The 11,957-nt window shown below is 32.8% G+C and overlaps 1 protein-coding gene and 1 pseudogene across 2 annotated transcripts; one reads left to right on the forward strand and one right to left on the reverse strand.

The window, feature by feature from the left end:
* The first annotated feature begins 1,884 nt into the window (after positions 1–1,884).
* On the forward strand, positions 1,885–3,635 carry LOC146919636 (uncharacterized). Its single transcript, XM_085713047.1, has 3 exons — positions 1,885–2,089; positions 2,182–2,470; positions 3,243–3,635. Exons 1-3 carry the CDS (start codon positions 2,018–2,020, stop codon positions 3,398–3,400), a joined length of 519 nt encoding a protein of 172 aa, XP_085569173.1. The 5' UTR covers positions 1,885–2,017; the 3' UTR covers positions 3,401–3,635.
* Positions 3,636–8,781: 5,146 nt separating this feature from the next.
* On the reverse strand, positions 8,782–10,794 carry LOC146919637 (galactomannan galactosyltransferase 1 pseudogene; annotated as a pseudogene). Its single transcript, XR_015011559.1, has one exon. The product of XR_015011559.1 is annotated as a galactomannan galactosyltransferase 1 pseudogene (transcript).
* Between the last annotated feature and the right edge of the window lie 1,163 nt (positions 10,795–11,957).

Here is an 11,957-nt window from a genome sequence, read left to right on the forward strand (position 1 = left end):
CTCATTCCTTATTTTTTTCTTTCCAAACCCTTTCCCTCCCTTCCCCCTCCAAACTCGCAAACAAAGCCTAAGAGACTAAAAGAGGGGATTTTTAGAAAAATCAAAGGTTGAGGCTTGAGTATTTTTGGATGAGATTCTTAGATTCTAAACATTTTGGATAGTGAGATCTCGTTAGAGGAATGATCTAAATTTTCTCTCTTGATTTCTCTTAGTTCTTAGTTGAATTAGGTTTAATTTTTTTTAAACAACATATATGTATATAAATTAACCGCGCTTGCACATGATGTACAAGAGGAAAAAAAGAAATACAAGGCTCCGTAAATATGCGGCTACCAAAAACCAACAAGAGAAAATAGTACACCCAAAAGACCCCAGCTAGGTGGACACAAACCAAGCTGAAGAAGTCGAAAAGAAAAAAAAAACACCCCCATTACCAAAATATTCAAAAGCTCTATCTCAACAAACAATGTCGAGGGTTCGCGAACATCATTCATAGAATAGAAAAGATGTGATCTTTAATCTACTCAAGTTCCATATAGGACCTTAATATCTTCAACCTCTTTGCTAGTATTGTTAAAAATGATGTCATTTCTAGATTTCCAAATCACCTAAATGGTTGCATACCAAATCAACCTCTAACCCTTTTGGAGCTTCTTGTTCCTCGCCTCCTCATTCCAACATTCAAAATGAACAAACAAATTTTGAGGAGTAATAAAATTAATTTCGAGTCAACACAATACAGTAGAAACTCTTTAATTTAATACTCGGTAAATTAATAAACTCTCTAAAATAATAAATTTGTCCGGTCCCGACTTGGGCCAATGTAAAAAATTGAAAAACTCGATAAAATAATAAGATAATAATTTTTCGGGAGATCCCTTTATAATTTTCGGTCCCAAGAAAATCATAAATTAATACTCCCTCCGTCCCATATTACTTGACCTATTTAGAATATTTGCACTATTCATGTACCATGCTTTGACTCTATTTTTCTACTAATATATAAAAACAAAATATAGCATATAAGATGTTGTTAGATTCGTCTCGATTAATATTTTCAAAATATCCAATTTTCGTAATTTTTCTACTAGATTATTAAAGAAATTTAAGTTTAAAATTGTGCATTGACATACGTGACAGAGTCAACTAGGTCAAGTAATATGGGACAGAGGGAGTAATTCATAGAAACTGAAAAAATACATTGAACACATTTGTTCCTCTTGTTTACATTTACTATACTTCAAAAGTCATTATTGATTTCCAATGCATATGAACACAGTAGTTACTAATTTACGTTGAGTCCAAAGGTTCGCTGCAACGTAATTCTAAGAGGCATAGACTAATATGCCTTTTTGTTTGGCATGTACGGTATAATTACTTAAAAACTCTTTAAATTAATAATTATTAATTTATCGATAAATTAATAACTCTCTAAATTAATAAATTTCTCCGGTCCTGACATTATTAATTTACAGAGTTTTAACTGTACCTTGGATCACAACTTAAACACCACACGACAATTAAGGAAAAGATTTTTTTTTTTGAGAGAAAACAATTAAGGAAAAGATGTGAAGCTGTTTATGTGGCACTCCTACAAAACACACAATTTAAATTTGCCTCCAAAGGTAAGGAATTTCTCCTTGCAAAAAGTATTGAAAAGTACACTTTGCCACAGCTCAAATATGTCTAAAGTAAAGTACACTTTGCCACAGCTCAAATATGTCTAAAGTAACCGTGGCTAATTTTTTTTTTCCTTACTTGTGCTTTTCATAATCAAAAGGATTCAAAATTTCATGTCTAAGTCTGGATTTAAACCAGAATCTTGGTTAAGTTAGAAGAGATATGTTATTCTCATCTAAGCTAAGTGTTCTTGGGTAATGTTTCCAAATTTTAAAACATGGGTAATTTCGATATTTGGAAGAGCTTAAGGAAACCAGTGAATGACCCATTTCCCTGGATAGTTTAGCATAGCATACAAATATATATACACAATCAATTTACATCTCCGTTTGATTTCATGAACCGGGACGAGAGAAAACGGAGGTTTAACGAAGCAATTGTTAACACGCTATATCCCTCATCTCCACAAGTATACCATCTTTATCATTCTACCTTTCGTTCTTTAATAGTGCTATGATTAATTAATACATCATCATCATCATCATTAATTTATCTGAACAGGACTTGGAACCAGTAGAAGACTCAATCGAATTGCAGTCTTACTCCGACGTTATTTCAGGCACATTAGATGACTGTGAAAATGCCTCAACCAGCGGTGAAGAAGAAGGACATGATTCTGAGACGGAGAAACTCACTAGAGCTCAACGGAAGAGAATTCGTAAGAAGAAGATGAAGGAAGAAGCAATTCTACGCGGAAAATTGATTGGGCCATTGTTGCCTCCGACCCAAGCAACCCAGTGTGGGGATGATGCTCCTCCTCCAACTGTTCGATCAAATGCTTCTGAGGAAGGTTATTCAATTGCGAACCTATTGACTATGTTTTATCATTTATGAATGTCTTGCTTATTTCCTTAACAAAATAAGAGTAAAGACCAAATTTAGTATCTCACAATTTTTGGCCAATTTCGCATCTCACATTTTTCGCAAACCAAGTTGATCCTGACAATAAGTAATAGTCAAATTTGTCTCTTAACATTTTTATATTAGAGATAAATTAGTTTCTCTGTTATAATGAGTCGGAGACTGTGATATAAAAATGCTAGAGACTAATTTGGGTTGCAATTAAATTGTGAGGGAGAACTTCTCTCAAAAATGAATGTCTTGTTTTTGTTGATGTGAGAAGTGTCTTATATAGTCTATGGTAAATCAATAATTGAAAACCATTCAAAATTCTAAAAAAGATCTATGTTGATCTCCATAAGTAGAAAGTAGAAACTCATATTATTACTCGTTTTCAAGACGGTGACAATGATCCGGTTGGTGCCGGTTTAGAAAGAAGAAAAAACTTTTGACCAAACAAATTTTATCTTGTTTTTATTGAATTTAATACATATCAGCTCACTCTCTTAGTTGCAAGGATGTAGAGTGAAGACCAAGAGGACCAAACCAAAAACTTCTACATGAAGGCGACGACATTGAACGTCTTCAAATTTTTGAGCCATTTTCAAATAGTAATCCACCATAGACCATATGTGACACTTGTCTATACAAATTATTGCCGAATTTGAAACTAATAATTATATGAAAAGGTTGTGTTTTGCTCTGACTCAACATGATTTTAGGTGATGAGACAGTTTGCGTTAACTCCAAGAAAATGAAGCAGCGGAGGATGGCAAAAAGGGTTGCCAAGGAAAAGCGAGTTGCCTCTCCATTGGACAAATGCAATCAAAGTTCAATTTCAAGTGATGCTGTTGATGACATGAAAGAAGCTCGTCCGTAAGCATATTGTGTAGTTCTTGAGTATGTGATCTGAAATTATACTAGTTAGTTTGTTGCAACTATCACAAAAATGGGGATGTAGTTTAGAGTATTATTTTTGTGTATGAGTAGTCATGCTCTTGATGCAGTGATCATAATTTTAAGCATTATAGATGGGATGGCTTTACAAACTAAACTATGATTGTGTTTCACAGTTTGTTAATTAACTCCAGGAATTATCTTGTTTTAAGCTTTAAGTTTCAATTGTGAATTGAATATTAACACTACGAAGTTTTTGTTGCCGTTTGACACTAAATAATCTGCAAAGGGGAATCTGTGGGACATATAAGGTGAGTTCTCTCCTCGCAATCATTTTTATTTTCCCAAACACAAGAGTCATGGATCGAACTCTTGACCATTTACTTAAAAGATCCAAACCACTTATCAGTTTGACCAATCCACTGTTGGTTGAATACTATTAATCTTTTGGTCATAATTGTGTGGTTATCATTATTTATTATTCCCCATCAACTTATGTACTGAATAAACAGATGAAGAGAGGAATACTAAAATGGTGGATGAAGTGGTACTTCTGCATTCTATGAAGGATGATATTTTTGTCGCTCTTTTTTTCCTTTCTTTTTTTCATGAAATTTTTGTAATTTTTGGAGTTTGAAAAGAAAAAAGAAAACACATATAAAATTAAATGAACCCAAGAGATTCTTGAGAAGCTCCCTTCTTAGCAAGAGAATCTGCACACTTATTTCCTCCCCCAAGGTGTGTAAGAAGGACAATTGCCAATTGTAACCAAGGAATCTACGAATAGCATCTACCGTTGGAGCACACATGTGAGTTGGAACTACTCGTATAACCATATCAACTGCCATTAAGGAACCAGTAAATAACATGTGTAACCTGTTGGCCAAGTTAACTCAAGGCCATTGAATGTGGCCAATAATTCAGCATTCATAATGGCGCCAATGCCACAAAAACCACAGAAACCTACAACCATTCTCCAACAGAGTTAGCAAGGATGCCTCCTAAGCCTATCTATCTGGATTAACTAACTAACTCCCATCCATGTTGAGCTTGAAATGTATTGTGATATTATTTCCTTGATGAAATTTTCTTTTTGATGCTAATTTATTGAAAATTTATATGTGAAAAAAGTTTTAACTTGACCGGTATTATTTGCACGGAATGACATTATCATCTAATGTATCATTGTATCTTATAAGATGAAAACGAGTTTGACCTCGATGTTAACCAAAATTCAATGAAAAATAAAATTTAGAGTAAACTACTATTTCGCTTCTTGAAGTTGTAATTGTCTGATGATGAGATAGCAATACAAGTGAAAGAGGCAAGGGATGTACGACCTTGAGAAGTGGGTCGGCGCCTCCCAGGTTATGGTGGTGGTGGAAGCGATTTTGGTAATCACTATTCAGACATAGCTTTGTGCTCATGCAGATCCATCTATCGTGAATTATTATTATATGAATGTGAATCTGAACAAGAGGTTGCCGGCTCCTAAAATGCAATAAACTGCAAGTTGTGCCTATGTATTTACTATGTAATAAAGAAAGTAATACATATTTTAGTTAGAAAATAAAACTAACATGTTCTCTAGTTTATAATTATCGAACTCTATCATCCCTCAAAAAAAATTATCGAACTCTATCAATCCCTTTCTTTGTTGACTACAGAACTCTGTTGCTCTTGGATGCACCAAATTATAACAGTATCATAAAGCTTAACACAGCTATACTACTATACATGTAACACTTCTAGCAAGGCAGTGAAAGAGGAGGAACAGACAAAGGGTAAATGTACTAGGAATGGCCAAACTGTTTCAGGTAAGCATCACTGTTGTTATACTTATATGTGGGTATGTGACTGAGCATTGACATGAATCACATGATACAGTTTTGATAATGTTTTGACCCACAGCCCCTTATATGACACAATACGGGTCAATGACAACATTTGGAGGTATCCACATGCTTCATCTACCCCTTCTTTAATGGGCCATAGTAAATTTTCCCCAAATTCAGTTGGGTGGGTCTTCACAATGAAGGTCCAAAATACGTACATTTATGAGATCCACAAGAAAATGCTTCCCCAACAAACAACACATGTATGGTTAAGAGTTCAGAGAAATATTGGAAGCATGTGCTGTGGATTTCTCGAATTAATATGCTAGGCAATTCTAAACCATCGTAAAATATACACCTCTGATCACTATTATAAGCAAAAATTCACATTTTAGGTTCATTCACTAGTATTTATTGAATCAATCTAAAGTATGAATTTCTGCTTATAATAGTAACCGGAGGGTGTACTTTTTTATTTTTCGGTTGAAATGTAAATTATTTTTCTACAAAATATTAAAATATTTTTAATACTAACAATTAAAAAAAAATATGAATGCTAAATTATGCATTATAAATACTTTTTTTTAGGGATGCATTATAAATACTTTTATTGAGCATATAACAAGTACTTTTTGAATATAGATTATTGTTTAAAAAGCGTTAGCACTTATGACCATTTAACTTTAAATATTCAAAAGCTAAAAAATTGTGGTTGGTTCCAAAAATAAGAAATAAAAAGTATCATATAGCTGAATGTGGGGGCTTATGCAAAAGTAACAACTACTCCCTCCGGTCTCAAATATTAGAAAATATTTTTTTCTTAGGTTCATTGAGTAGTTAATGTATCTGATCTACATTGTAAAAAAGATACATTAATTATTTAATGAACCTAAAAAGAGAATCTTTTCTTATACTCCCTCCGTTTCAAAATGAGTGTCACTTTAGCCAAAAAAATTTGTTTCAAAATGAATGTCGCTTTACATTTCCAATACAACTTTAATTTTTTTCTTCCAACTTTACCCTTTCAAACTTTTCTCTCACACAATTTTCAATGCAACTTTAAGTTTGTCTTTTTCTAATAAAGTAAGGACAGTTTAGTAAAAGCGTTGTATCCAATGATTATTTCATTTCATTTCTTAATCTGTGTGTCAAAGCCTAAAGCGACACTCATTTTGAAACGGAGGGAGTATTTGAGACCGGAGGGAGTATAGCAAAGTTAGCAACCAGTTAGCCAGGCCATATGAAAGACACTCTTTTAGTTAATGCCATCAATGTCAGAAAACAATACTACAAGAAATAATAAACATTAATAATATAGGGTGGATTAACTCCAGTGGAATCTATAATAATTTGAGTATAATGGTGGTTGAGCGACATTGGACAACTCAATAATCTAAGACAATAAGGTATCAATGTTCATTAAGTTGTCCAGAGTGGAGAGTAATGAGGAAATGATGTGTGTATAGTGACACACGTTTCTTTCATTTGTTGATCGGTTGTAATTCTTCTTTATTACTAACATTATTGCCATAGTTTTTGCTAACATTGTAGTAAACACTCGTATTGTACCTTAGGCCACTTGCATATAAACTACAGTATTCAACAATTCAATAATCATGCATGCACTCCCTCAAAAAAAAAAAAAAAATCATGCATGCACATACTTTCTTATTGTAAAGCTTTCGCTAAAATGATTCCAAATATTGGTGGGACACATTATACCCAAAATATAATATTGATGGGACTAGTGTGTTTAAAAATTAAATCTCAGTTAGAAATCTTCTTTATTATAAGGAAAAAAAGTTAGGTCTAAATCATTATACAAAATACGAGTAGTATTTTTCAATGAATTAGTTTAAGTATTGAATAAAAAAACCAAAATATAATTTCAATATTATGTCTTCATACTTAATGAAATAAAGTAGTATCCAAAGGATTGACAATGTAAAAACTCGAAGAAACCCCACTTCAAAGTATGGTTTGAACCGGTGGATAATCTAAAATATTAAATCTGTGATGTTCGGTAATATTAACGGTTGAACTATCTCACAAATATGAAACAGCGTAAAAAGATATTTTTAATAAATATTTAAATAAGGGTAAAATCAAAGGGAAAAAAAATATAAGCTATAAGTTGAAACTTTGTTTGAAGCAACTTATATGAAAACACTCCAAGATAGTAAAAAATAAAAAAATTATAAGCTCATGAATTTCCTTTACCAAACATGTCTACTTTAGTTATATAAACTTATAAGCTATAAACTCAAAAATTGGTTTTGCCAAATAGAGCCCTTAAATGAGAAAAGGTATAAGCTCAAATACTACTTAAATATCATTTTAAAAAACAGTTATAAGTTAGTGATAACAGCTTATTTACCAAACATATCTCATTTGATCAACCAAGATTATAAGCCAAACCAATAAGCTATAAGCTAGCATAATTTTTCATCAAAATGGAATGCTAAATTATTATGATTAGGGTGTTTAAAGATCTAATTAATGTCATCTATACAACCGATTGGTCTGTTTGATAAGCACAATAAACTAACTTTTATATGATACTTCATGACTAAAAATATTATGATTTTTGTATAAACACATAAAAAGCAAGATTATGAACTGTATGAATAATTTTAGAGTTAAATATATATGTAGTTGCTAAAAATCATAAATATAAATGTAGTCCCCGTGAGCATAGCTCACTTGGCAGGGACATGCATTATTATATGCAGAGGCCAGAGTTCGAACCCCGGACACCCAATTTATTCACCTTGAAAACCATTTATTCACCTTGAAAAGAAAAAAGTGAATTCTAGCCGCTAGGCTACTTGAAAAAAAAAAAAACTATTGATTTAGCGACCTTCACTTTCTCACAAATTTGTATATTATTTTTACTAATTTATAACCTTTTTTACAAGCTAATTCTAATATAACTTATAATTTTTCTCTCTCAATATTACCAATATTATCTTATTGAAAATATTGAAGATTAATTAAATATATCATTTTTTTGGTAAAATTAAATATATCATTTATGCAATTTCATATTTATAAACAAGTTTATCCATTACTTTTACAAAATACTACAAATTCAATCAACTATTTATCTATTATCAATTCACTTATTAGTTATCCGTTACAAGCTAGGCTACCTTGACGGCATACATCCAAAACGGTCATTGCAGCACAGCAATCGTGGGGTATAAAATGGAAGGAGGTGTGGCTGAAAAATAGAAAGTAGACAAATAAATCATCTAATTAAAATTTGCCAACTGTGTCTTGAAAAATTCTTGAAGTTATTTTTCTTGAGAAGTAGCATTTTTTGGAATGCAACAATCTGAGTCTCAAATGAGAGCTCATTTGACACAATATGCAAATTCTAATTATCAAGCATGCACTAACAATAGTCCAAAAACAAAACAGGCGCATGTAGAAACTAGAATTAAGAACCATTTCTTTTGACAAAAACAGGACAAAAAGACAGGATTATCCAAGAATAAGAGACAAACCAACCAACAACACGTAGGGATTCGAGGGAGAATAAAATTATCCCCAGTTTATGCAAATATTGACAAACCAAATCCATAATCTAATATTTATACCAAAACCCCACCTCTAATACGCCAAAAAAGATCCCTTAAAATATTATACAAAAGCAGAATAAAATATATCACTAGTTCACATTTCACAATATCATATTATCCATCATACAGAATCTTACTAGACATTGGTCACACCAATAATTGGACCCCTATTAAAATATGATTAAAAGATTATACCTGAAGGGTCATGATCATATCATAGTCATAGTCATGAAGCATAATCATTCTTGAGGATAATCAAAAGGTAAAGAAGAAACACCATTATCCCCAAGATCTTTATGCACAAAACCAAATTTACGAATAACTTGATTATCAGCAAAATTAAGTGCTTTTTTCATCCCATTCCAACAAGCATCAGCAGTGTACATTTCATTATACTTCCCACTACAAGGTTGACAACCTGTAAAATGTGTAACAAATGGTCTTCTCCAACTTCCTTTACCATAACCAGCATCTTTCAAATACTCTTCTCTAATAACACCATAAGCTTCACTCACTTTCTCAGCATGACGCCTTCTTAACTTAGGCTCAACTTTTTCAATATCTTCATATTTTTTACTAATGTTTGAGAAAGTTTCTACTATCTCTTCCCAATACCCCTCGAAGTAATATTCGCCTTCTAGATAAATCTTGTCAGCCCATTTTTCTTTCTCGATCGCGATCAGATAGGCTAGGCCTGTCTGATCGTCTGACTCGGGAAAGAATTTATCTTTAAAAGTTGACCGGAGAGTCTTACCCCATTCTTCATAATCTGGGCTTTGTGGGCCCATTCCAGCCCAAGCCTCCATGAAATCTAATGACCATTGACAGTTCCTGATCAAGAACACACCAGCGTTTAACCCGGTCCAGCTCCGTTTCTCATGGATCAAGTGAGGCCAGCCATGAACAACAAGGTTATGATCCTTGTAACGTTTGAGAGGAAGCTTGAAATCCATGTCGGTGAACAATGCATCTGAATCAACCCACCAGATCCACTCTGCTTCTGGGTGTGCCATCATTGCAGCTTTTACAACAGGGTACTTAGCCCAATAAGCAAACATCTTAGGATGCAAAAGAGCGTTGTTGTAGAAGATGTCATAACCATGAATACGAGAGTAATCCACTTTATTTTTGAAGAATCTTAACAACAAATGGTCACCTATTGGATTCTTGCACGGAGAAGGTTGTGATCCAGTGACCATCAACACTCTTTCCTTTGCTCCTGCAGAGAAAGACGGATGATGTTTTAGCCACTCCTCGCGCTTTTCATCCCAGTCGTCTATTTTGGTGGTCATGGTATACTCCATTTCAGGATCATCGTAGAATGTTTGGTCTGGTGGATCAAAGCGTAGATCGGGTGTTGAGTATGAAACAACGTTGTTTTTGTGAGGTTTTAAGGTAAGGTTGTCGTTTGGGATGGGGTTTGTGAAGGAAGAGAAACCCCAAACAAGTAAAAGAGCTGAAAATGCTCCTCCAAGGAAGAGAAAGCCATCAGAGAGAAATATAGAAGAAGATTTGTTTCTGGGAATGGGTTTTGCCATGATGGAAGAAAAGTGAGAGTGTGAGAGTTCTGTTGTAACCATATTAATTACCTTTTCGTGTAAACGGTGGTTTGTTTTGTGACGTTAGGTTCTTTGTAGTGTGAGTGACAAGTATGAACTATGAAGAAAACAAAATAGTTGAGGTTGTGAAAGGAGAAAATGTACCAAAAATGGCTGAGATTGATTGAAACTTTGAAGGAAACACTAAAAGGGTAGTGAGTGAGTTGAGTGAAGTTTGGTTTGGGAAGTTGGTTTGTCGGTTTATGTAAAGAGGGGGGTGCGTATCATCTAAAGCATGCGCAGATTTGTTGATTGAAAAGTATTGGACTAGAATAAGTAATGAAGGGTCAAGGATGGAGAAACTTATGATGACTAACAAGGAATAAAAACGTATTACATGAACTTTAATTGACAAGATCCCTTTCAAGCCAAAAATATTTGACAAGATCTCTTTATTTTCTCCCAAACAAAATATATTTAGTATTTGTTAAACAATAAAATTTGGTGAAAAAAATCAAAGATATACACTTTTTTTTTTTGTTATTACCAAGAGTTTTGTTGTTGTTCTTTTTTGAGAGATAGAGTCAAAGAATTGAATGTACTAGCTTTGTTTGTTTCAATTGTTAAGATTTGAGAGCGATGGCTGAAATGAACCACATATGATACGATATGACCATGAGTCTATGACCATGTGAAGGGGTAACTTTAAAATTTATAGGTGTGGCTATAGCCGATTTGATTAGCGTGCTTTTCTTGATCATGTCGTGATTGAAGCTGATGCTAACTTCCAAAGATTGCCGGCATTTTTCAACACAAAATGTTCATGAGCACCAACCTTTCTTATACGTTAAATGATAGTTACTCAATTGAATTTAAGTTGAAATATGTGGCTAATTCATGTATTATTAATTCATGCAGTTGAATTATTTATAAATTTAGTCGTGAATTTAATTAAGCACGAATTTAAACGGGATGGCTAGATGTCACATAGATGTACAAAATGTGGATGTTGTTGATGTATCATTTCTCCACTTCTATTTTCTCTAAGAGTTGTTTTATTTGAACAACCATTTGATTGACAACTTTTGGGACAATAATAATTTTATAAAGAAAAAGAGGTATTGACACAAAAACCAAAACAATAGAGAGAGAAAGTAAAAACATAATGTGAGTATGAGAGAGAAAATTGTCACAAAAGTTGTCAAAAAGTGGTTGTACAAATATCATTTCTCTTTCTCTAAATTATACTAACCACATTCCTAAGTAGCGGTTCTCTTAACAAAAAAGTGTCTCATATTAAATAATAGTAAAAATTCAAAATGTTAATTTTATTGTTTTTTTTTTCTTTAATAAAATGTCTTTTATTGTTTTTTCTTTCTATTCAACGCAATATTAATTTTGGAATACATTTAACAAAATAAATACTATAAAGGAAAGATAAATTAATTATTTCTCTCAAAAAAGTATAGCTGAAAAATTGTTCGGTACACCATAAAGTCTCATATTGTAGTTTATATACCACATCCACACTTCTCAACCCAATGAGATGCATTTTATAAAAGACAAAACTGTAACAGACTTAA

The sequence above is a fragment of the Medicago sativa genome, chromosome 5 (genome assembly GCF_051527215.1).
Source record: "Medicago sativa cultivar Bolivia chromosome 5, Bolivia_mono, whole genome shotgun sequence".
NCBI lineage: Eukaryota > Viridiplantae > Streptophyta > Magnoliopsida > Fabales > Fabaceae > Medicago > Medicago sativa.